General features: G+C 42.4%; 1 protein-coding gene and 1 long non-coding RNA gene across 6 annotated transcripts in view; one reads left to right on the top strand and one right to left on the bottom strand.

Moving 5' to 3' along the window:
- Positions 1–27,156, top strand: part of RNF213 (ring finger protein 213) — a 631,031-nt gene that overhangs the window by 541,984 nt on the left and 61,891 nt on the right. For all 5 annotated transcript variants that reach the window (XM_073621071.1, XM_073621073.1, XM_073621072.1 and 2 more), the window contains 6 exons: positions 491–665; positions 1,539–1,633; positions 11,904–12,161; positions 24,858–24,990; positions 26,025–26,108; positions 26,929–27,109. In XM_073621071.1, the coding sequence (XP_073477172.1) occupies positions 491–665; positions 1,539–1,633; positions 11,904–12,161; positions 24,858–24,990; positions 26,025–26,108; positions 26,929–27,109 (926 nt within the window). The remainder of the gene's footprint in view (positions 1–490; positions 666–1,538; positions 1,634–11,903; positions 12,162–24,857; positions 24,991–26,024; positions 26,109–26,928; positions 27,110–27,156) is intronic.
- LOC141132529 (uncharacterized) overlaps positions 2,175–27,156 on the bottom strand; it is a 91,372-nt gene continuing 66,390 nt past the window's right edge. Inside the window, exons 2-3 of the long non-coding RNA XR_012242922.1 lie at positions 25,236–25,296; positions 2,175–3,826 (exon numbers count right to left, since the gene is read on the bottom strand). This is a non-coding gene — a long non-coding RNA (uncharacterized lncRNA). The remainder of the gene's footprint in view (positions 3,827–25,235; positions 25,297–27,156) is intronic.

The raw sequence follows: 27,156 nt of genomic DNA on the forward strand, positions 1-27,156 counted from the left end.
AAATGTTGAACTGACATTTCACTTAAAAAATTGAATAAAAGCTCCCTGCAATAGAAGCCTTTAAATTCTTACCTTGCTAGCAGATGAAGAGTCTGAACTCTTCTTTCTTTAAAGGAAATGTTGGATGAATGCATCCCCTACCGCACGTGGGGGACAGTTAGGGAAACCATTGAGTGCAGTGGGGGACCAGGTATCCAACACACCCAGAAGGGTGTTCGATGTGGAGATTTTGCCAGACCCTGTAGTCCTTCAAGACAGAGAAGTTTGAATATGACAACGTGAAGATTCTGCCAGATGTTGTTGTCTTTAATTTTTTTTTTTTTTTATTGAAGCGTGCGTTATTATGGTTATTTATCTGAGAGATTCCTATTGTTTATACTGGATTCTTATTTTATATGATTACCTAACAGAATGTGAAAAAATAATTAACTAGAGAAGATTAAAGTTGCTGAGTGTATAGTTTTTGTATGCACTATTTTCTTTGTCACAGAGCCTGATGCATATTGTGAAGCCACCAATTCGAGATGTTACAGATTTTATTTTCCGTCACATTGAAAGAGATCTGGAATATCTGAAGAACAGCCTTGGAAAAAGCACAGATGACACCACAACTGTTGTACATCTTGTACTTGACAAAATGTTGACCCCTCAACAGTCTGAGCAGTGTAAGTATGCTTTATTAATAACTTTACAATGTGTTTCCAACTGTTAGCAGTGCAACCAATCTGAGCATTATTGGTACCAACTGGATAGTTAAAGGGGTTGTAAAGCCTCATGGTTTTTCACCTTAATGCATTCTATGCATTAAGGTGAAAAACCTTCTGTAGTGCTCCAGCCCCCCCCCCCCGTTTTACTTACCTGAACGCTGTCTTCCTCTGGGCGGGAATGAGCGCACAAACTCTAGCTGGTGTCTTGTGTCCTGATTGGATAGATCGATAGCAGCGCAGCCATTGGCTCCTCCTGTTATCAATCAATCCAATGACGCGGGGGCGGGGCCAAGTCCTGCTTTGTGTGAAAATACCAAAAAAAAAACGCAAAAGCAGGACTCGGGAGCGCGCGTGCACGGGTGTCCACCAAGGAGAGCGCTTCTCCAATGTGGACACCCGATGCAGGGAGGAGCTACCAGCACCGCCGGGGGGACCCCAGAAGAGGTAGATCAGGGCCACTCTGTGCAAAACGAACTGCATAGTGAAGGTAAGTATATCATGTTTGTTATTTTAAAAAAACAGCGAGGGTTTACAACCCCTTTAAGATGCTTTTTTTTTTTTCAGTTTTTTATAGACTAAATAGGGATAGAACATCTGTTAGGTTGTTGCTGTCTGGGGGGTCTCTGTTATGGTGGTGTACCATCACTTCCTGTCATGTTATCCAATTTTTCCCAGGCACAGGAAGGGAGGGAGTTTTCCAGAGTACGAGCAAAGCCAGGAAACCTGAAAGAAAATCAACGTTTTCCTCGCTCTTATCTAAAAAAAAGTTTGTTGAAATTTTTAGTTAATGGCTAAATCTTCTTTAAAAATCTGTAATCATTTTATCTGCAGGGCCTGTCAACTTTGATGATGTTTGGTCAACCAAACAAATGAGGAACAGCTGGGAAAAGCATTTTGCATCAATGGTCATTACCCCTGTGCTCAGGGTAAGGAATGTGTTTGTACTTGTGTGTTAAAGTGTTACTAAACCCAGGACCCTGCATTCACTATATCTGGCCTCCCACAGTACACTGTTTCTTGTCTGGTAAAAAGCCTAGGCTTATGACATCATACACAGGTCTCTCTCACACCCTCGTGAGAGTTTGCCAGGAAGGGAGGGGGGATGGGTCATAAGAGAGCCAATAAGAGCTGCAGAGCTGGACTGGAGGTGTGCTTCTGTGTGTCTATGTAAATCCAGGAAGTGAACAGGTAACAGCTTCAGCTGCCCACAGTTAAAATGGTTGCAGCCAGACTCAATGGAGGGAGATTTCTGAACCATATTTGGCAAGTACATAATCACAGTATATATAAAATAATATTGTTGGGAAATGTAGATTGTCCAGGGATATTTTTAGACCCTCGATAACTCTGCATAAGGTGTACCTTACAATCCTCACAGGCCTGTGAGATTAGCCCATTGAGACAATGATAAAAAAAAAAATGACAAAGTCTCGCCGAGCAAATCTAATCTTTATTCTTTGGTGTGAATATTTAAAGGGGCTTTCAGAAACTACCGCCCTTTGAATGTGTCATACAAATTATTCAATCAAATACAGAGACATTTTATGACAAAAGTGAAACTAATTATTTTTAAGAAATCACGTGCTTTACAAGAAACGAAACAGTAACGATAACAGGGACATGAGAAACGAAACTAGATTACATTACACACCTAGTAATATGTGAAATAGAGTAAGGAAAAACACAAAATGGAAACTACATTGTAAAATGGATGTGGTTAAGCTAAATATCCCTTCAATCCCCTCTTAGATCATATAAGATGATCTCTACATACTATCTAGTGTTCTAGTAGTTCTTTGGGATTGTGGCATAGATTGCCTGATGCTTCTTCATGTATGTCATGTAGGATAGAACCTTATCATCAGGAGATTTAATGCATGCAATTATGCAAATACAACACTTAAAGCAGAGGTAAAGAATCAGAGCAAGGATAAATATCATAGTAGTCAGGCACCTTGGTACTTGTGTTAGAGTTCCAAGTACAACATTCTTAGTCCTAAGTCATTTCACAAAAACCTGTGAGAGCTGCACTCATGCTTTCTATAGCTAACTCATGTAGTTCTAGCTGTTTTCTAATTGCTCTAGTTTCTATGCTTAACATAGCAATGTCATCTGAATTCCTCTCCATTATCTCATCCAATATACTTGAATAATTGTTCAACCTTCTCATCATGTCTATAGCCCATCCTGTCCAAGAAGGAAACCATGCCCAGGCTATATCTTGTTTATAGAACAATTCCCTTTTGTCGCAGTGTTTGAGGGGGTATCTGGGGTGTATACTGGCCTCTAGGTTCGCACATGGAGATGTTAAATATTGACCTACTACAAATGGAGGAGTTAGTCTGTGTCTCATTCCCTAAATTAAAACACCAATCAGGGGAATTAGTTTTACCTGCTATTGGAAAGGTAACAGTGTTGTTTATGTACAGAGTGGATATGTTAGTTAAGAAGACAGGAGGAGTCTTGTTGAGGAAGGAGGAAATATTTAAAGGTACAGCCAAAAGGGGAATTCGGGCAGTGCTAGGATGTTGTTTGCTACATATCCAACATTCTTCATACCCTGATTTTTGAGCATAAGCATACTTAAATTTTAGCAAAAGCATCTTATCAGTAAAACTATCTCCAATCTCTCTGTTCTAGCTTGTGTCACTGTAATGTTCTCTTGTGTGTGTGTGTGTGTGTGTGTGTTCCCACAGATACTTTTAATTGCACCCAAATCTTCAGGGTGGTAGATACAGTTAGTGATGATCCAGGTAGGCAGGAACACTATCAAAGAGATCAGGATCAGGAGGCAAAATGCCTTGCCAGAAGTCTGTGGTGAAATAAGCGAGGTCATCTTCTCTGGCCGGACCTGCTTTCCCAGGAACTCCTCCTTCATCTGCTTGGACTTCTGCTTGAGGGCCTCCTTTATCCAAGGTCTACTTCCTGCTCCTGGGGCTTTGGGCAACCTTTTTTACTCGGCTGGCATGGATCCAGGACTGGCAGTTTTCCACTAGGATGGCTGTTCTGGTCACTGCAACCACTGTGGTAGGAGGTCCAAAGGGATACTCTTGCTTCTTATTTCTGTTCAGCTGTTGGACCACCACGGTGTCTCCCACCTTGAAGGGGTGAGTAGCTAACTGTGAAGAAAAAGGAGACGTGCAAGCAACATTTCTTTCGACTCCAATGTTTCAACCAGTTTTCTTACATATTCTTCCTGTATTAAGTCTCTCCCTTTTCTACCATTAAAGGTGCTCTGGCCCATGGGGTGGGGAAAGGTCTACCCATAAAAACTTCAAAAGGTGACTACCCTGTTGTTTTGGAAGGGGTCATTCTTATTTCTGCCAGGACTGCTGGGAGGACCTTTTTCCAGTTGGCAAAGGTTCCTCCTGTGGCCTTTCTTATCTTGTCTTTTATTGTTCTGTTCATTATTTCTACTATCCCTGAGCTTTGAGGGTGGTAGGGAATGTGAAACTTACATTCTTGAGAGTTTTTACCAAGTCCTGGTAGACCCTGGCCATGAAAGCTGGACCATTGTCTGAGTTTATTTGAAGTGGGCATCCCCATCGAGGAATGATTTCCTGAGTGAGGATCCTCACTACTGTTTGTGCATCTACTTTTGTGGTCACGAAAAGTTCGACCCATCTTGAGAATATAAAAATCTCTACTCAGAAGATCAGCCGTGACCTGTATACCTGCATGGCCTATTCTGTGGTACTGTGAGATGAAGAGTGATGCACTTGCCGTTGGTATACATGGTTTCCCCTCTTTGCAGAGAAGTCCAGTTTGTGGATCTTTCTGCACACCCTTTTTATCCCAGTCCCTTAACTCATAATTTGATGCATAATCCTGGAGATCTGCGAGTGACTGTTCAAATGGAGATAGGTCAGATATCAGCATAGCCATTTGGATGTCTGCTGTCTGTGAGATAGCAGCTTGTTTAGCAGCAAGGTCAGCCAGGGCATTTCCCTTGGCTATCTCTGTCTGTTGGCCCGTATATGCTCTGCAATGTACTATAGCCAGTGTTTTAGGTAGTTGGATAGCTTTTAGCAGTGATATTACCAAAGAAGAATGTGAAATGTTCTTTCCATCTGCTGCCACGAAGCCATGCCTACTTCATATCACACCAAAGTCGTGTACCACGTCGTACTCATACTTCGAGTCAGTGTAAATGTTTACGTCCTGACCTTCAAAGACCTGGCATGCTCCAGTGAGTGCAATTAATTCAGCAGCCTTTGCTGATTGATACGGGGTAGGCTTGGCCTCAAGTATAACATCTGGAAGCTGCACAACTGCATACCCTGCATGGTATGTGTAATCATTTGGCCTAGAGCAAGTACCATCCACAAAAACATTCTGTGTGTCTGGTAGTGCTGTGGAAGATAAATCAGACCTGGGTGATGTGTCTTGGTGAATGAGGTTAATGCAGTCATGTGGCACGACCTCATCCTGTTCTCCTTTTAATCCTAAAAGGGCATTTAAAATTGGTGTTGGGCCTGCAGTGGGAGAAGCATATTTGATGTGCAATTTTGGATTGGACAGCAAAATCACCTCATATCTGCTCAACCTCTGAGCAGACGTGCTGTGTATGTACATTTTTCAACAAGATTGACACATTGTGGGTGGTGTGAAGTGTGGTGTTGTGTCCCAGAGTGAAAGAAGTGGCCATCCTTATTGAAATGGTTACATGTATGTGGTCACAAAGTGTCTAAGAAAAAGTTACAATGGTGTAAACAGGAGGTTGAGTACCTAGGGTTTGTGCTGTCTCCGGGAGTTAGGAAAGTCAGTCACAAAAGAGCTGTCGCTCTTGTGGGTTTGCCCCGCCCACTTACCAAGAAAGACATGCTTACATTTCTTGGAATGATTGGTTACTGCCGGGTTAAAGGGAGTATTGTAGGGCGAGACAATTTCCCTTAAGATTCCTTTCTTTAAGAAATCCTCTTTTTCTCTATGTGTAACTCCCTCTTTGTCATTGCCCCCTCCCTCTTTGTATAAAAGTTCCCCCTTTGATCTCCTGAGAAATCATTTTGATAATGTGTCTGCACTGGTGTTTGTTTAGGAATGTCAAAACATCCTGCAGCATCCTTCTCTGTCAGCTTCTTGCAAAAATCAGTTACAGTGCTTGTAGCCCAATCGTATATTTGCTGTCTTACTGTAAGTGCATGTTTAGGGCCAAAGTTGCTGAAGTATGTCTGTATTAAGAGACTGTGCATGTTATACTGAACAAATACTGCCTCTTGTGTTCAAACTTCTATAAATCTTTTCCAGAATTCTAACACAGATTCTGCTGACTTTTGCTTGCAAGCTGAAAAAAAAAAAAAAATTGTCGCTGTGTGTCTTCATGTGATGAGGTCCTTATCTGGTTGTGGAATGTAAGGGGGAGGAGGCGGGGCACACAGTACAAGCATAGAGAAGGTTGATTTAACCCTTAAATTTACCATCCTATGACTCTGCTAACCTCATTGTGGACAATGTTTGGGCTAGGATGCTATAGGGGTCCAGCTGGGGCTCTCCACAGCATGCATTTTTATTTTCATCTTTATTTTTCTTTCTAAACATTCTAAATACTTGTAGATACTAAGTCTTTGTATGTTATTACTTTTCCTATGTTTATAACCAAACAATTTTTTTTTACATTTCAAATTTTTGGCAGAGTACCAACAGATTCAAACAGTGCCTTCAATTGCGGTAGTATTAATGCAGCAAATAATTCCCCACTAACTATTACGGTTAGTGAGATATTAGCACTTGAACCCTGTTGGCAAAAAGCCAAATGTCCAAATTTTGCACCTGACTTCACCTTCGCAAAAAATGTCAGTAGCAAAAAGAATTATTCAAATAGCATATTTTAATTAAAAGTTAGCCTCACCAATTTATGTATTACCTTAAGAAAGTGTTATTAACACTCTACCCATATTTTAATTGGTAAAAACGTCCCTAATGTCACAATACTTCAAAGACCTGGGACAGACTTGATAAGTCTCCCCTGCTCTTCGAATAAGTGACATTACTCCCTTCACTGTCAACCCTTCTTAAAACACAAATTTGTTATGTAAATTAAACCTTAAAACTTGAACCCGTGATTTGCCTTCTCTAAATAAGGGTCCCTTTCCTAATTTAGAATGATAACCTCCCGGGACACTGGCTACAAGATATGTCCGAGGACCAGTATAACAGAATAACAGACCAGTAATACAATCAGGACACTTTAGAGACATTTGATAGTAAATAAGAAGAAATTAACCTGGATAATCACCAATCCAGGGTTCCTTATAAACTCTAAAATTCTTATTCAACTCTATACAGATAAATCAGCAGAAACTAAACACCAATAAACCTTAAAACAATAATTTCGGTATAATGCCCCGTACACACGGTCGGATTTTCCGATGGAAAATGTCCGATCGGAGCGTGTTGTCCGACCGTGTGTGGGCTCCATCGACATTTTCCATCGGATTTTCCGACACACAAAGTTGGAGAGCAGGAGATAAAATTTTCCGACAACAAAATCCGTTGTCGGAAATTCCGATCGTGTGTACACAAATCCGACGGACAAAGTGCCACGCATGCTCAGAATAAATAAAGAGATGAAAGCTATTGGCCACTGCCCCGTTTATAGTCCCGACGTACGTGTTTTACGTCACCGCGTTTAGAACGATCGGATTTTCCGATAACTTTGTGTGACCGTGTGTATGCAAGACAGGTTTGAGCCAACATCCGTCGGAAAAAATCCTAGGATTTTGTTGTCGGAATGTCCGAACAAAGTCCGACCGTGTGTACGGGGCATAAGACTTAGTTCTGTCAGACCACCCAATATTTGATTTCTCTTTTTAGTTCTTTCCCTAAAATGACACAGAATGTCTGATTACTGCAAGGAAAAGAAAATATTTTTACTCACTGAATCAATGCCAGAGTCATCCTGCAGACTACAATATGATACAGGTTATATCTTAAACTTTAGAGTCAAAGCATTCATATGTAAATGATTAAAAGTAAGCATCAATACATCACCAGATATTGTAGCTTCACTCGTTTGAGTATAATGCAATGGGAAAGGTGTCATCTTACCTTATGACACCCGACAAATTCCACACAGACAAACATTACAAATCATCTTATAACAGCTAGCTATACAATAGGAGGATAAAGCAAAGAGTTTAGGTTTTGTCCAGCACACCTTATCAGACTTTTTCTTATAATTACAGTACTGTATAAATCATTAAACTCTCCCGGAGTTATATACTGTTTTCCCGAAACAGTCGCTGCAGTCTTATTCTATGGACTTCTCCTTAAAGTCCTTAAAACCCACCCAGGTTTTTTTTATTGCTTCTCAGAGCAATTTTTTTGAAGCGCACCCAGGGCTTTATCTAGCTGTTAACTCAGAACAGCTGTATTATTGCTTCTCAGAGCAATTAAACTTATTGAGTTCTAAAAATTCATCACAGGTCCCTTAAAAGGAATCAATCTCTAAGTAAATCACGGCAAGAGAAAAATAGATATAAATCTAGATCACCGGACGTATTATGATCAATTTCGGACAAGTCCCCAGCTGTTGAGAAATGTAGATTGTCTAGGGATATTTTTAGACCCTCGATAACTCTGCATAAGGTGTACCTTACAATCCCCACAGGCCTGTGAGATTAGCCCATTGAGACAATGATAAAAAAAAATGACAAAGTCTCGTCGAGCAAATCTAATCTTTATTCTTTGGTGTGAATATTTAAAGGGGCTTTCAGAAACTACCGCCCTTTGAACGTGTCATACAAATTATCCAATCAAATACAGAGACATTTTATGCAAAAGTGAAACTTATTATTTTTAAGAAATCACGTGCTTTACAAGAAACGAAACATTAATGATAACAGGGACATGAGAAACGAAACTAGATTACATTACACACCTAGTAATATGTGAAATAGAGTAAGGAAAAACACAAAATGGAAACTAAATTGTAAAATGGATGTGGTTAAGCTAAATATCCCTTCAAATATGGAAGCTTCAGAATGGCAAAGATGTTTTTATTACAAATTATATGAGCAGACTGCAGTTCCCCTTCAGCAGTGTGGCTTCTGTGTGGTGCCCTATAGACCTACCACTATATCTCTCAAATGATCAAATGAGAGATCCTCTAACTTAAATAGCAAATTCAGTCTTATCACTTTTACTCCCCATCTATTAACCCTTCATTTTAACTTTTACATTTCTGAACTCACCACACTATTTGGTGCTATAGCTTTAGACTTATTCAATTCCTGAGCTTTTATATTCCAGGGTACCTTGGAGACTCTATTCTTAAAAAGCTCATGAGTAAAATCATTACAACATAGGCCCAAACACTGATGGGCTCACCCCTGACGTTGTCCTGCATGGGATATCTGGGCCGTATACTCACATCGGAATTATCTACTTTTCTTTCAGCAGAACATTCTGTGTATAGCTGACCCCATGTCCATGAACATACTGTCATAGCCCCACTACGGTCGCCTCTCCATGAGCATTTCCCTCAGGATCTGCTGGCAGGCTCATTTTGAAACAACCAGTGTCCAGTTCTCCACTCAAGGTCCCTGGAACTCTGCTCCTCACTTTGCAGGGGTTAGCTTTTTACATGGACCCCCTTTTCTACACAGATCCTCCTATCCTAAATCCCTGACTGTTACCTGAGTTTTAATAGGCCTGAATCCCTTTATTGGACCTTTCCTCCCTTTATTAGACCCTTCCTCCCTTTATTAGGGTTTGGGATAAACATGCTGCCTGTTTTAAAAGCTGGGAAGTCTTTCAGCGCTCGCCCTAAAAAGAAACGTCCTTGACACTGGTCAACTTCTTTTGCCGGCTTTGATCACATTGCTCCTGTTCTCAGTATCGCTCTTATGTGTTGTGTCCCCTCCACATGCAGTGTTAAGATGCCCCAGGCACTTACCTGCCCATCCCACTAAACGTGTTCAATTATCTGACTGCTCTACAGACTGATTCCCAGAGATCCCCCAGCATCTGTAATTTACTGATGTTTAGCATTTAGGCACATACCAATTTCTATCTTCTACATTTTTCTCGTGGCTTGGTGATTGCTCACCCCATGCTCTCTAGTCTATCACGTGAGGTAGTTCTCACTTAGTGTTATAATAGGGAACCCCATCCTATAAACTGTAGTCAGTCAAGCATTTTGTCAGGCAAATTCCTCTGTACACTGATGTCAGCCACTGAACGGATGTATGATGCGTTGCGCCTGCGCATTGCACACGGTTTGGAGCTACAGCTGATTCCACATCACAGGAAGTGATGCGGGTTGAACATTCTGCCATGTTGGTCATTTTGTCACAACACCTGCTACGACATTCTGTACCGCTCTGGGGCCTTCCACACATTTTTGCTCAAAGAGATTACTCAAAGTGATATTAAATCTTTGTTTTGTTTTGTTTTTTTTTTAACCACTTGCCTACTGGGCACTTTCACCCCCTTCCTGCCTAGGCCATCTTTCAGCTTTCAGCGTTGTCACACTTTGAATGACCATTGCGTGGTCATGCAGCACTGTACCCAAATTTATAATTTTTTTTCACACAAATAGAAAAAAAGTTTTTTTTCGTTTTTTCAGTAAATTTTGTAAATAATTAATTTTTCTCATTCACTGATAAGTTAGCACTGATGAGGTGGCATTAATGGGCACTAATGAGGAGGCACTGATGAGCGGGCACTGATGGGCATTGAAAGGCAGAACTGAATGGCATCACTAATGGGCACTGATTGGTGTCATTGATGGGCGTTGATTGGTGTCACTGATGGGCACTGCTGGGGCTGTACTGTAATCAGGGCACTAATAATCAGTGCCCTGATTGCCTGGGAGATGCCGCTGACCGGGTCTCCTCGTCACACACTCTGTGTCGGTCGCAGTTTCTTTTTATTCTCATGAGTTGCCCTTTAGGTATATCTGCTATCCATTTTGGGTGATGGCCACTAGATGTAGGAATGTAACTATTTCTGTCGGTATTTTTGAAGTGGGTGCATGTGCACATTTTTCCTTCTTGCTTGAACATTTCTTTTGCTTTAACCCAGGTTCACACTGACTGCGGGTTAGAAATTGTGCGAGTTCAGCTGAATTTCATACCCGCATGTCAGTCCAACTTTGGGAGCGATTTCAGAGACATCTCTGTGGGTTGCTGCAGAGATGTCTATTGAAATCGTCCCCGAAGTCGCCAAAAGTAGTACAGGAACTACTTTTGGGAATCGGTGCGGCACAGCAAAGATTTGGACGGTGCTATTGCCAGCAATAGCCACTGATTTGGCATGCAATTTGAAATGTCACATCGCTTGCCAAGTCGGCTCGATGTGAACCTGGGCTTAGTCTCCTTTTCATATGTTTTGATGAGGCAGTGATGTCATGCTCTCCACCTTGTCCGAACAGAGAACGCTTTGAATTTACTAAGAAAGTGCAAAGTATTCTCTGAATGGCGCCCATGCCAAGCAACCAGCTTCCTGTGTTCAGAATGCAGAAGGACAACCACTTGGCACTGAAGTAACAGTGCTGATCTCCTACCTTCACCAACTTTGCCATCCATGTTCTTCTGAGCTCTGTAGTTCCTCTGTAATAGGTTGCTGAACTTGCTGAAGAACTGTTATTGCCAGCTGGCTTCTATCCCTCTCCTAAGCTCAGCCAGCGGTCTGACACACCCTGTTGTAGTCCTCTGAAAACGAGCAGGGAGGAAGCGGACATGTTGTGGGCGGAAGGGGTCTCACAGCCCCGGGTCTGTACCGCCCATGGAGGAGGTGTCCTCCTTCTCCTCCTCTGCTCCTGCCAGTCACCGCCCCTCTACTCCTCCCCGCATCCCCGCCACACCGCCCGCCTGCTATCTCCATGCAGAGCGGGGATTATCATCAGTAATTACTTGTATGAAACAGCTGGGATCTCCCACTGTGTCAGGTATTGTTATGAGAACACTGATCGCTGATCTCCCATCCCCCGCCGTTATAGGAACAGTGTGCTGGCAATCATAATGATGGGGGGTGGGGCATCAGCGATCAGTGTTCTCACTGACAAACGGCACTGGTGGTTCCTGACGTGGTGGTCCCTGACAAGCGGCACTGGTAGAATATGGGTAGAGCAAGGGTAAAAACATGAACCATGGCAGGGAATCGGTTAAAGGTTTTACACTGCTTGTGTAAAGTATAAAGAAGAAGACTGTACATGTGGCTGGATTTCTAAATATATTATTTTTATGTTTTCAGAGCTTAGACACAGACCTGATGACTGTGAACATTTACATCCGTCAAGATGAGAGAATTAGTTCAAATCCTGTAGTGAAGGTGGTCTATGGTGATCCTTTGATAAGCGGAGAGAAGATGGACTTGCCAAAGGACAGTAATGTGTATTGCTCTAGAATATGGAGCTGCAGAGAACGGATCTCCATTGAATATATTCTACATGCCGTCCAGCAGAAGGATGGAAAGGACACTCTGCCTCTACTCTGGAAATTCCTGGAGAAGGTAAGTCCTTGTTTTTGGTTTCAGTGTGATATTTTGAAGATATAATTCCCAATTTACTAGGGACAAAAACATCCAGCAACTCCCCATTTTTTGCCAGACATACTTGCTCATTATCCTAACACAGGATTCCAATGGCCAGTTCATCAAATTTATCTTTTGTGGTGTAACTGAAAAGCTTAGTGTGCAGGATGCAAAGTTGAGACCCTTACTACCCCCTAAGTAAGACCCACAGCCCTACAACCAGCAGGGAACAGGAACCTAAAAGGGGGCATGTCGGACCACAACAGAGAGGGGCATTGCTTACAAACCAAGCAAACTGGTTTGGGCCCACTGCAAGGTGGTGTAGGACAGATATTCAACTGGCCTTGTCCTCTTTCTAAGCCATATTCTTTGAACGCCTCTGCTCGATGGATCTGACATTAATCGTTCCTATTTAAAGTGATTGTAAGCCTTCGTTTTTTTTTTTTTATTTAAAATAACAAACATGTCATACTTACCTCCACTGTGCAGCTTGTTTTGAACAGAATGGCCCCGATCGTCTTATTCTGGGGTCCCTTGGCGGCTCTCGCGGCTCCTCGCATCAGATAACACCCTAGGAGAAGGGCCCTCCGGGGGGTGGGGTTACCTTGTGGGCGCGCTCCCGAGTCCAGCATTTGCGTCCACAGACAAGAATGCTGGACTCGGCCCCGGCGCCCGCGTCATTGGATTTGATTGACAGCAGCGGGAGCCAATGGCTGCACTGCTATCAATCTATCCAATCAAGAGCCGGGCCCCCTTGCAGAGGACAGCGCATCTCCGCCGAGGAAAATACAGACCCAGGTAAGTAAAGCTGGGGGGCTGGTCACTGACAGAAGTTTTTTCACCTTAATGTGTAGGATGCATTAAGGTGAAAAAACATATGGTTTACAACCCCTTTAAGTGAGTCTTGGATTTTGGTAAAGTATAATCTTCTATACAAAGCTCCCATGCATGATTTTTACCTATAGGTAAGCCTATATTAAACTGATACTGTTAATACCAATGCACCATTTAGGAGATATTTAGAGCCCTTTCACTCTGAAAGCACCCGTTCGTCGGCAGTAAAGCGGTTACCGTCGTTTTAGCGGTGCTATTCAGCCGCTAGCGGGGTGGTTTTAACCCCCGCTAGCGGCCGAAAAAAGGGTTAAAACCGTCCGCAAAGTGCCGCTGCAGCGGCACTATACTGGCGGTATGGCAGCGGTGCCCCATTGTTTTCAATGGGCAGGAGCGGTGGAGGAGCAGTTTATTTACCACTCCTACAGTGCTGCAAAGAAGCTGCTGGCAGGGCTTTTTGTGACGCCCTGCCTGCGCAGCGCCCCCAGTGTGAAAGCACTCTGGCTTTAATACTGGGATTGCAGCTGAGGTTTTTTTCAGGCGCTTTACAGGCACTATCTTTAGCACTAAAGCGCCTGAAAAATGCCTCCAGTGTGAAAGGGGACTTGCTGTACATGCAGCTGGTGAAGTCACTGGCGCATGCGCTCTGAAGGAACGGCATACCCACGGCGTTTCTTCAGAGTCCGAGTCCTGTGCCGTAAACGGTGGCTCCCAGGCGCATGCGCGGAGTGATATCATCAGCCACTCACAGTCGGAGTCTGCGAACCCGGAAAGAAGACACCAGGTGAAGATGTAAGCGCCTTCAGCGGTGACAGCACACCACTAGAGGGCTTTGTTCTAAGATAAGTTTCACATAATGTGCTAGTATGCGATGCATACTAGCACATTATGCCATTGCCTTTGCAGGTTAAAAAAAAAAAAAAAGAACGGGGGCGCATGCGCGGCTCGTTGGGAGACAGACGCAGCTAGAAGGAGCAAGGGTCCCTCACCACATATCTCCTGCGCACTGCAGAACGAACAGGCATGGCTAAAGATGGCGCCCAGACCCAGCGAGGCTCACAGTCTCCAGCGGCTTCCCCTGTGTTCTCAGCATCAGCCCGAGAAGAAGGTGAGTGCCCTGCACAGCTTACAAAGACTGATCTGGAGGATAGTTTATCCGCCATGTATGAAAAGCTAGCAGGTACTTTTCAATTAGAGCTACACAAAGCAACCAATACATTGTCATTAGAAATAACTGCTCTGGGCGGTCGCACAGACTTATTAGAAACCAAGCATGACAAGCTGGCACTGGCACATGCTGATCTCTGTAAGGATTATGATTCACTTGCTGTAAACTTCCAAATGGTGCAGTCACAGGTCGAGGATTTCGATAACCGTAACCGTAGACAATTTGAGATTGCGTGGCATCCCAGAAACCGTTACCGACCTCCCTGCTGCGGCCAATAAGTTATTCCATGCGCTCCTTCCTTCCTCTCCATCTTCAGCATTTGTGTGCAATAGGATTCACAGGGCCTTGCGCCCCAAACCTCCTGCTGAGAAACCGCCACGGGATGTTGTACTATGCTTGAAAGATTACCTGATCAAGGAAGACATCTTACTCTCTGCCATAGAATTGGATGAAGTGAAGATCCAAATCTTCCCCGATATCTCGCAGGCCACACTTGACCGTAGGCGTAAGATGAAGGAAGTCACATCAGTGCTCCAATCAGCCCACATCCTATACCGATGGGGCTTCCCCTTCAAACTTACTGTTCCACACAGTGGTACCCAGGTACACAGCCTACAATGTCGCTGAAGGAAAGGAAATCTTGCTCAAACTCTGCCTTTTGGAACCAGACGCACCGAGTCGGCAGCCTCCCACGCCAGGGCCTAGTCCAATATGGAACACACCTTCTTCACGTCGGATCCAAGGCAGATGGCGCCAACCGTTTTGGGACCAGCCAGCCTAACCCACCCTGCCTGTAATTTCTTCAGAATTCTACAAGTCTGACTCGCCCCAAGATGGTTACCTAACTCAACAAACACTAGAACTGAGCCATGTTGAGGGGGTTTCCTATTCTCCCAGTTGTGATTATATAGTTGGAGCACAACTCTGTGGTCCACAGCTCATGTAGTAAGCCCTAAGGGAACCCTCCTCTCCCTTGCATCACGGTTCCCATCTGGCGAGTCATCTTTCTGGAGGGTTTGTCCACATCAGAACAATGTTCAATATAACTTAATGCCTTCGGGCGGTAAGTCTCCTCGCGTCCATAGTCATCCCCCTACCGACTCTCTGTCCCTTTCCGTGGTGTGGCGCAGCGCGACCTGTTCTTTATGGTCGCTCTGTTCCTCGCCTCGGCAACTCGTGGACCCCCCGGTTGGTATTGGACTTCATAGTCCAAAAAAGGTTTATAGTTGGTCAATAGAGATGTTTTCCATTGACCCACATGCTCGTTTTTTTGTATTTGAGCAGTTTTTCAGATTCTACTAGTATGTTTAAGTTTGTTCATTTATTGTGCTCGGTAAGATCTTCTCTAACAATACCAATTCATATTGAACCGCAGACAAAGGTCTTTTCTATTAAGAAGTATTTACATTTTTTTTTTTTTTACTGGCTAAATGACGTGACTTTGGCTATTCCATGGTATTACTCCTTTCACAGCCCCTATAGCGAACACCAAGCTACACACTCTTTGAGCTCCTATGGCCCTTAAAATAATATCACATAATGTGCAAGGCTTTAGTCTCCCTCAAAAATGGAAGAAAGCATTCTGTCATTACAAGAGTCTGGGTGCAGATATTCTCTTATTGCAGGAGACCCACTTCTCCCACACCAATCACCCACTATTCTTTGACAGATCTTTTAAACAATTTTATTGTACAACCCACACCACCAAATCCCGTGGAATAGTCATTTTCATAAAAAACTCAGTATTATTTGAAGTTGATCATATATATAAGGACCCAAGTAGTAGGTTTATAATATTACATGGTAAGATCCAAGGTCGGGCCACTACTATTGCTTCTGTCTATGCCCCCAACGAAGCACATGCTTCATTTTTCAAACAATTTTTTACCATCTTAGACCGCTATCTCTCCCCACACTTAATAGTGGAAGGAGACTTTACTCTTATGGCACACCCAGGTTTAGACAAAAGTAGAACTACCCCCTCCTCTAAAGCCTTCCCTAAATCGCTCACCAGCAGCCTGAACACACTACAACTTATTGATGTATGGCGAGCACATAACATTCAATGCAGATCCTACACTTTCTACTCGAACCCGCATGACAGCTTTGCTCGTATAGATTATATTTTTAGTACCCCTACAGTTTTAGCAAACTCATCTAGGTCTGATATTCACGTCTTCCCCTGGTCAGATCATCATATGGTCTCCTTCACGGTATCCAGAATAGGCCTGAAACCCACCACTTATACCTGGAGACTCAACAATTCTTTACTGACTGATCCCTCCACCATAGACACCCTCGCACACAACTCAGTGACTATTTCACGGACAATCAGCTCCCTGAAACACTCTGGACAGCTCATAAAGCTGTTATGCGAGGTCATCTTATCAGTATAGCCTCCAAAAAAAATAGGGCCAAATTAATTGAACTCTGATCTCTTACAAAAACCCTGGACAGGCTATACAACAGATACAGCCAATCTCCCTCCCCAGACCTCCTTCAACAAATCAAGGACAAAAAGCAGGCCTTGGATATCCTGCTCTCAGAAAATACTGAGAAAGCCTTGAGATGGGCTAACGCCAAATTTATGCTAAATAGCAACACAGCGTCCACGATGTTTGCATGAAAACTTAACCAGGCTATGAAACCACCCCACACCTATAAACTACGCAACTCATCTGGGGTTTTGGTCACACATCCGAATGACATAATGGACATATTTGTAGATTTCTACAAAAATTTATACGCAGTCTCCCAACCAACTAGTGACCCAAAATCCCAATCTTGGTTCTCGAACCTGACATTACCCACTTTATCTGACTTGCAGACAGAGGCATTAAATGCTCCCTGCACTGAGGCAGAAATAATCACTATAATTAAATCACTAAAAACCTCCACAGCACCGGGCCCAGATGGTTACTCCGCCTCCTACTATAAAAAATTCTCACATATTTTATCATCTAAATTGGCTACCCTCTATAACTATATCTTAAAAGGCAATACTTTCCCCGCAGAAATGTTATTAGCCAACATGTCCCTCATCTCCAAACCCCACAAAGATCACTCCCTTCCCCAAAACTTCTGGCCAATCTCTGTCATCAATAATGACTTGAAGATTTTTGGCAAATTGCTAGCAAACAGATTGGCCTCTGTCATAATGTCCCTATTCTCCCCTGACCAAACTGGATTTATTCCAGGAAGCCAAATAATGGATAATATCCGCCTAGTTACCAAAATAATACAAGATTCCAATTTACATTCTAAGCAGACACTTCTTCTCAGGCTTGATATACATAAAGCGTTTAACAGCGTCAGCTGGCCGTACCCAGATGAGGTGTTACCCAGATTCGGCATCAATGGCGAAGTCCTGCAAGGATTTCATGCCTTAACCCCCAAACTCGGATAAAGCTACCAGTTAACAATTTCCAATTTTTCTCACTACGAAAAGGTACCAGACAGGGGTGTCCTTTATCCCCCCTTTTATTTGCTCTGGCTTTAGAGCCCTTATCCCGTGCCATCTCAGAAAATTTGAATATTAAAGGATATCATAAAGGATCCAAAGAATATAAACTCAGTCTCTACGCCGACGATGTCCTCTTATTTCTAACTAACCCACTGATTGCACTACCCAACCTAATTTCTTTGCTAGATTCATTCCTTGAAATATCAGGCCTAGAGGTTAATTTAGCTAAATGTTTAGCCATGCCAATAAATATCCCAAACAACCTTGCAACCTCCGTACAACACCACTTCTCATTTACCTGGTGTACCCATACATTTCGCTACTTAGGAATACAGCTTACCCCTAAGTTTCAGTCACTTTTTCAAGTAAATTACCAACCTATAGTATCAAAAATCAGATCTCTACTAAAAATTTGGCATAAGTACCACATATCGTTCCTGGGGAAGGGTCACAGCCATTAAAATGGCAATCTTACCTAAGTTATTATTCTTCTTCAGGTCTCTCCCCTTCTATGTCTCTAAGTCTTACATTGATTCAATTCAGAGAGATGTCAATAAGTTCATATGGCATCACAAAAAACCTAGGTTCCACAAATCACTACTATACAGACCCCAACTTCTCGGAAGACTAGGCCTTCCAGATCTCTGGCGTTATTATTTATCGACCAGATTAGCTCAAACAGATCAATGGCACACTCCTTCTACCAATATACCATGGATTACTTTTGAAGCACAAGCTATTTATCCTTTCCTACTGCCAGGATTATTGTGGTCCAGATCAATTAAACGGAGTCAATTCACCCTTCTAAACGCGACAGTACATCAATCCTTATACCTGTGGTCACTATATGGTGGTAAATTCCACCTAGCCTCACCCCTCTCTCCCTTATACTCCTTTATAAGTGATTCTGACTTCGCTCCAGCATTTCACGATAGAACCCAGTTTCTCCTGTGGTGTACTGTTGGAGTAACTACGTTTCAATCTCTCAAAAAAGGTCATCACTTTAAAACTTTTCTTCAGCTACAAGTAGATCACGACTTTCCCCCCTCTGAATTATACAGTTACACGCAAATCAAACACTTTTACTATTGTAGGGGCACCTTGGAATCTCAAACACAGTGCACTCAATATGAACACATATGCACATAGTCTTCCAGGGACAAAGGTGTTATTTCCAGACTCTATCGCTTGCTCAATTAGTTTGCCTTAGAAGACAAGACTAAACCAATTAAATTCAAAAACGTGTAGCGCTGTCAAACCATGACCTTAATGATCAAAGTTCAAAAAAACATCTAATATAATGCAATAAAGATGAAAAATGTGAAAAATGAAAAAAAAAAAATTATTATTAATAATAGTCCAAATGTCCCAAATCCACATCTATAAAGTGAACTCAAAATGTGTGTTGCTCCAATGTTCAATTGGTGAAGACACCCAGTGCTCCCCACAGGATAGACAGGGTAAGTATATCTGCTTACCAGATTTTTAGACCCTCCAGGGTCTATCTGCACATTAGTGAGCTTTCACCCCTCACTATGTGCTCAACCGCATCAACTACCCAGCCTGCTTGATTGGATTCCACAGGTGTATATTCCACAGCTATCATCAGTTAAGGAAACTCCAGAGTCCGGTCACACATTCAGCATATGAAAGAGGAAGATAAACTCATTGCGCAACATTCTTTTAAAAACACACAGGAGTTTATTAAAAGTTGTACTTACAATAAAAACGATAAAATTAGGCTCAAAATGGAAACATTCGCTTGTCCAGCACCCTCCACGAGTGTTCAGACATCACCGCTGCTCCGTGCCTAGAGGCAATGTAACAATCTAGACAATTGAGGCTAGGCACAGAGCAGCGGAGACGTCCGAACACTTGTGGAGGGTGCTGGACAAACGAATGTTTCCATAATCCTTAAATGGAAGATGTTTGGGACGACCGGAATCCTTCCTAGAGCTGGCCATCCGGCCAAACTGAGCAATCGGGGGGGGGGGGGGGGGAGCCTTGGTGAGAGAGGTAAAGAAGAACCCAAAGATCACTGTGGCTGAGCTCCAGAGATGCAGTTGGGAGATGGGAGAAAGTTGTAGAAAGTCAACCATCACTGCAGCCCTCCACCAGTCGGGGCTTTATGGCAGAGTGGCCCGACGGAAGCCTCTGCTCAGTGGAAGACACATGAAAGCCCGCATGGAGTTTGCTAAAAAACACTCGAAGGACTCCAAGATGGTGAGAAATAAGATTCTTTGGTCTGATGAGACCAAGATAGAACTTTTTAGCCTTAATTCTAAGCTGTATGTGTGGAGAAAAACAGGCACTGCTCATCACCTGTCCAATACAGTCCCAACAGTGAAACATGGTGGTGGCAGCATCATGCTGTGGGGGAGTTTTTCAGCTGCAGGGGCAGGACGACTGGTTGCAATCGAGGGAAAGATGAATGCAGCCAAGTACAGGGATATCCTGGATGAAAACCTTCTCCAGAGTGCTCAGGACCTCAGACTGGGCCAAAGGTTTACCTTCCAACAAGACAATGACCCTAAGCACACAGCTAAAAAAACAAAGGAGTGGCTTCACAACAACTCCGTGACTGTTCTTGAACGGCCCAGCCAGAGCCCTGACTTAAACCCATAGCATCTCTGGAGAGAGCTAAAAATGGCTGTCCACCAACGTTTACCATACAACCTGACAGAACTGGAGAGGATCTGCAAGGAGGAATGGCAGAGGATCCCCAAATCCAGGTGTGAAAAACTTGTTGCATCTTTCCCCAAAAGACTCATGGCTGTATTAGATCAAAAGGGTGCTTCTACTAAATACTGAGCAAAGGGTCTGAATACTTAGGACCATGTGATATTTCAGTTTTTCTTTTTTAATAAATCTGCAAAAATGTCAACAATTCTGTGTTTTTCTGTCAATATTGGGTGCTGTGTGTACATTAATGAAGAAAAACATGAACTTAAATGATTTTAACAAATGACTGCAATATAACAAAGAGTGAAAAATTTAAGGTGGTCTGAAAAACTTTCCGTCCCCACTGTACATAATTTAATTTACTCTATATGCACTTAGCGCAATATCACTTATTTAAGACTAAACCAATGCTTAACTGAGAGAGTGAGACAGGCCTAACCTTTGAGCCGCCTGTTTGGGTAGAGATGCTAACTAACATGTTTAAACACACAAGGTCATACACAATTTGTGAAACAGCTATCAAACTTCACACAAGATGGTACATGACACCCGAGAAAATCCATTCTATCTACCCCGAGGTATCTCCTCTGCTTCCGAGGCTGCAACGAGCTAGGCTCATTAATCCACATTTTTTGGAGCTGTAAACTCCTTAAACCCATCTGGCAGAAAGCAGCCTCAAAGGCATCCACCATTGCAGGTCGTTTAATCACTTTAACAGTACAAATGTGCTTATGCTTTACTTCTATTCCTGATGTCTCTGCACCTTGCGAAAGCTAATCCACACGCTCTTTGTTGCTATTCATTGGGTAACAGCTCTAAATTGGCGTTCTTCAACTCTTCCCTGGTCACAAGTGTTAGCTAGAATGGAAGCTATCAAATTGTCCGAACGCATTCACCATACAATATATACAATATATGACACTATGCATATATATGATAATAAATGGAAGCATTGGAATACTGCTTTTTCATGATCTAGATAAGTACTGCTAAGATATCCCATCTGAATGTATATTTGTCCATACAAAAACACAATGTTAAATGTCTGTTTTCTTATTGTGGATCCCCATTTACCTGACTGTATCAGTTCACTATGTAGCTGCTATATATTATTCTAGACATTAGACTTTGTCCAACACAATGATTGTATGTTATTGATCTTTCAATAAAAGCTTTTGTAATAAAAAAGAACAGCGGTTTACTACCGCTTTAAGCTGCAATGAATACCTCATTATCTGTGTTTGCATGGAACTGGCACCTTTATTTCTGCTTTACAGGAACTTTACTATGACATGGCTGACCATCATCTTTCACTGTTTTTTTTGCCAAACTACATTGAGGATTTGTGTCTCTAGGAGATTGGTTATGTCTATGTATTAGATTGTTACATTGCAGCATTATTATGGTACCTGTCCATAGGTGACAGGTTTGTATAGAGTCGGCAGATATTTATACATAATTTCTGGAAATCAGCATATATCAATAGACTCTATAGTGACTATTATTGCTGTCAGTAGTGGATTGCGTCATTAGTGGTCATCTCTCATCATAGCTATCAACTATATGTGTTGTGAATTCCACTAAGATATATAAATTGAAGCCCATTCTAAAATCTTGAGTGCGCATTGATTGGAGGACTTGTGTTAATGCTATCCAGCTTCTAGACGATGACTGTATTGGATATTGGCTTCAATCTTACGTCCTAGGATTGAAACCCCTGTTGGGTTCCCCATGAAGACCATTTCCTTAAGTCTCTAGCATGTTTTCTTACATGCATTTTCCTTATGGATGGAAAATGATGGATTGACTCTCTAATCCAAAGGTTGTAATTGCCTGTTCCACAATATTCATCTACCATACTGTGATATATATTTATTTACTTTACCTGTTTTGTGTTCATCTTCAACATTCACAATCTATATAATAGAGGCGGCTGTATATTAAGTTCACTTTATTTCCAACGGACATACAGTATCTCACAAAAGTGAATACACCACTCACATTTTTGTAAATATTTTATTATATCTTTTCATGTGACAAAACTGAGGAAATGACACTTTGCTACAATGTAAAGTAGTGAGTGCACAGCTTGTATAAGAGTGTAAGTTTGCTGTCCCCTCAAAATAACAAGACACAGCCATTAATTTCTAAACCTTTGGCAACAAAAGTGGGTACACCCCTAAGTGAAAATGTCCAAATTGGGCCCAATTAGCCATTTTCCCTCCCCGGTGTCATGTGACTCGTTAATGTTACAAGGTCTCAGGTGTGAATGGGGAGCAGGTGTGTTAAATTTGGTGTTATTGCTTTCACTCTCTCATCCTGGTCAATGGAAGTTTAACATGGCACCTCATGGTAAAGAACTCTCTGGGGATCTGAAAAAAAGAATTGTTGCTCTACATAAAGATGGCCTAGGCTATAGGATGATTGCCAAGACCCTGAAACTGAGCTGCAGCATGGTGGCCAAGACCATAACAGGACAGGTTCCACTCAGAACAGGCCTAGGACCAAAGAAGTTGAGTGCACATGCTCAGCGTCATATCCAGAGGTTGTGTTTGGGAAATAGATGTATGCGTGCTGCCAGCATTGCTGCAGAGGTTGAAGGGGTGGGGGGGTCAGCCTGTCAGTGGTCAGACCATACGCCGCACACTGCATCAAATTGGTCTGCATGGCTGTCGTCCCAGAAGGAAGCCTCTTTTAAAGATTATGCACAATAAAGCCCGCAAACAGTTTGCTGAAGACAAACTGGACATGGATTACTGGAACCATGTCCTGTGGTCTGATGAGACTAAGATAAACTTATTTGGTTCAGATGGTGTCAAGCATGTGTGGTGGCAACCAGGTGAGGAGTGCAAAGGAAAGTGTATCTTGCCTACAGTCAAGCATGGTGGTGGAAGTGTCATGCTGCCGGCACTGGGGAGCTACAGATCACTGAGGGAATCATGAATGCCAACATGTACTGTGACATACTGAAGCAGAGCATAATCCCCTCCCTTCAGAGACTGGGCCGCAGGGCAATATTTCAACATAACGACCCGAAACACACCTCCAAGACGACCACAGCCTTGCTAAAGAAGCTGAGGGTAAAGGTGATGGACTGACCATTTATGTCTCCAGACCTAAACCCTATTGAGCATCTGTGGGGCATCCTCAAACAGAAGGTGGAGGAGTCTCTAACATCCACCAGCTTCATGATGTTGTCATGGAGGAGTGGAAGAGGACTCCAGTGGCAACCTGTGTGAAGCTCTGGTGAACTCCATGCCCAAGAGGGTTAAGACAGTGCTGGAAAATAATGGTGGCCACACAAAATATTGACACTTTGGGCCCAATTTGGACATTTTCACTTAGGGGTGTACTCACTTTTGTTGCCAGTGGTTTAAGCATTAATGGCTGTATGTTGAGTTATTTTGAGGGAACAGCAAATGTACACTGTTATACAAGCTGTACACTCACTACTTGTTTAGTAAAACTTTAACTATGGCTGTGAGTTGCTTTCAAACCTAAAGAAACAGTAAGACTCTGGTCTCCCCTACTGTTATAATGCACTAGAAAGCTATTGGTAGTGTTTTTCCTAGGGTTCAATTATGCTTTAAGCATTGATATTTGTGTATGCTGTTTTACCACTTGTGATAGATCCTGGATACCCCGACTGGGCACCTCTGCCAGAACTGTGTCTCCTGTTCTCCAAACGCACCCTCAGCCAGCCGACTCACTATAACCAGCTCTTAACCCCCAATCACGAGGCAAACCACACAGATGTTGAGGGTTAAACATGCAGAGCATAAACTGTTTAATAACTACAAAACATACACTTTTAAACACAGTTAGGGACACTCCCCTTAGCTTCGTCATAGAGGGGGTAGGGGACAAGGAAGAACCAATGGAAACTCAACACTTGTACATTCAAACGGAAACTACAGTTGAAACACATAAAGGGATTTTGACAAGCAGGCAGCCCCTCCTTACACATTCCCCTGCTGGGACACCTTTTGTTTACGTGCCATGACATAACATACTTAAGCACAATAACAAGAGGGGGAGGATGGGGAGAAGGGATGCAACTTATATAGGGACATCATTACATTATCCCAACACCATTTTGTCCCCAAGTCTCGTAGCCCCACGCTTTGGGCATACCACCATCCTGTATAGGCCTTTATCAGCTAAAATTACATTGTTTGTGGAATAAAAGTATATATTTAGCTCAGCCGGTCCAATAGGTTTAAGTAGCTGGAAACGGCTCCAAGAGCCGAGCCACAGATACCTCGTTCACCCGGTTCCGATGAACCGGAGAACGTGGACACAAATGTCTGGAGGTGGCATCTTCTCTTGGTTGCTGGAGATGGCAATTAGTCCCCTAATATCCCGTTCTCTGCTGTGCCATAGTCTGTGGGTAGGAGGCCAGCCCACAGCCCCCTCCAAAACACACATTGAGAGTGAGTTCTGTCACACCACCTGTGGAATATTGTTGCTATATGGAAATATTTCCAAATAAAGAAAACTATTATTACATTACATTTCTGTTATTTTGCAGGAAACTGAACTTCAGATGGTGAAGTTTTTGCCAAATATTTTAAAACTTCAGAAGGATTTGGTGAAGAAGTTCCAAAATTACAGAGACCTCAGTTATACAACTATTGAAGAATTCATAAAGAGCATAAACTCTGGTACCCGTCAAACATTTATCAACATCTTCGCTGTTGCATAGGACATTATTGGTAGTTTGACCTAAAGATACAAAATGGTAGCCTATGCTATGAAAGACTATTTTTCATGATTAAGCAGATCTAAATCCAATCACTAAAATTCCATAAAACGTTAACATGTTCATGTGATTTCTAAAGTTGTCTTCATTTTTTTTTTTAATATGCAGCTTAATTAAGGTTGTTTTTTCTAAGATAAGGATGCTTACCTTATTCAGGTGTTTCTAGGTTGTAGGGCGACAAATGTTTCCCAGCTGTGTTCCTGTCACCCTGGTGAACAACACAAGCAGACATGTCAACACACACTGCACAGGCATAGTACTGCTTGTCACTACCCTGAATCCTAAAGCCTAGCTGAACAATTTTAATTCATTACTGTAATGCAGTCAGTTTGTAATGAACAGTAATGAATAAAACAAAACTCTGCTGCAAAGACTAATAGAGCCAGGCTACCACTCTCACACACAAGCCGCAGTTCAGCTTTCTTCCACTCCCCACTGAATGCTGCTCTAATCAACAGTGCTAGAAGTGATGTTGATTAGAGCTGGGTTTGTTAGACCCCAGAAAAGTTTGTGTGTGAGGGTCGAGGTCAGATTCCTAGCTAGCAGCGTAGGGTTTTTCTTAACCTATGCAGCAGCAATTAGCTGATAACAAAAAGTAAAATAGAGGCATATTTATTACTGTATATGCAGCCTGACTGTACATTACAGTAATAAATTAAGATGGTAGAATCTTCACATCCATCCAGTACAATACTGTGTATCTTCCTCATGGCACAACTTCCCTACACACTCTTTATTTCCCCATTGGCCATCTGTTTGTTGTGAGTGCCTTGTATGTAAAATTTGCATAAGTTTGTTTTTAGAGGTCTGGTTTTTTTAAGAAGAGCACAATTTCAATCAAATCTGGGTGGGTTTTGGCATCTCAGATTATAGAAGTTGATATAAATATATGTTTATAATTGTTATATTGCTACAATGGTCTTATTCATTTTACAGAAGGAGCTCGCTGTATTTTTAATGAGCGTATACGAGAATTTATGCTTGCTTGGAATCATCTGCGGCTTTCCCTGCAGACCAACGGTGAGTATCAACTCTCACTGCAACTTTTCTGCCCTGGCTACTTTTTTGAAGTGCAGTTTTTGTATTCATATATACAGTAATCATGACAATACTGCTTATTAAGAAGAAGTGGATAGTTCCTGGATTGGATGTTAGATGATAGTGTATCGTGGCTGAAAATGGTGACATGGTGATGACTGCATCGAAAAGTTTTTGGTTGTTTGTAGTTTTGCTCATTGAAGTTTTGCATTTTGGGTCAGCCTTGTTAGGATAGTTCACAATCCTATAGCAATAGGGAGCTAGGAAATGTGGAGTAATTAAGGGGAGTTGCCTAAGGACATCGCTAGGTTTAACCAGAGCTGAGTGTCAAAACTGGAGTGTAGGGCGAAGATATAAACAAAAGTTCAGCAAATTCCAGGAATCGAGAAAGCTAGGAGACAGCAAAAAATACAGTAACTTAGCAATGACAAGGTACCTAGGAACAGTTTGTGGACAGTACCAACAGGAACAGCAACAACAGAAGACAGGACGAACAACCACAGAAAACAGAATCCTCAACAGAAAGACAGAGTGAGCAGAACTAAACGGCCAAGTGCTGGATGATCAACCATATGACAAATGGGTGAGCAGTCCACCACCAAGTACGGCGAACCCTCAAACAGGTAGATTTCCAGCAATAAGAAATATCAAACAATATCTTATATCTGAAATTAGCTTATAAACTGAAAAAGATATCACTATGACAAGTGCACGTTAAACCAGTGAGCAGTACAAGAAATTACCTGAGCTTGTGCCTATAGTATTTTACTTCAGTTATTTTCTCTTTTTGGAAATGTTATAGGTGAAATAAAGCTCCCAGAAGGCATGTGTGATCAGATCCTTACCATGGACAGCGAATTTGAGTTTCTTCTTCCTCGTCGGCAGGGACTAGGCCTGTGTGCTACAGCCCTCACCAGCTACCTCATAGCATTGCACAACAGTTTCATTTACGCACTGGCAAAATACACCAACATTGAACAAAAGTATGTTCTTGTTTTATTATATTCTTTCAAAATATGTTCTATTAAAC

The sequence above is a fragment of the Aquarana catesbeiana genome, linkage group LG03 (genome assembly GCF_042186555.1).
Source record: "Aquarana catesbeiana isolate 2022-GZ linkage group LG03, ASM4218655v1, whole genome shotgun sequence".
In the NCBI taxonomy this organism is placed as follows: domain Eukaryota; kingdom Metazoa; phylum Chordata; class Amphibia; order Anura; family Ranidae; genus Aquarana; species Aquarana catesbeiana.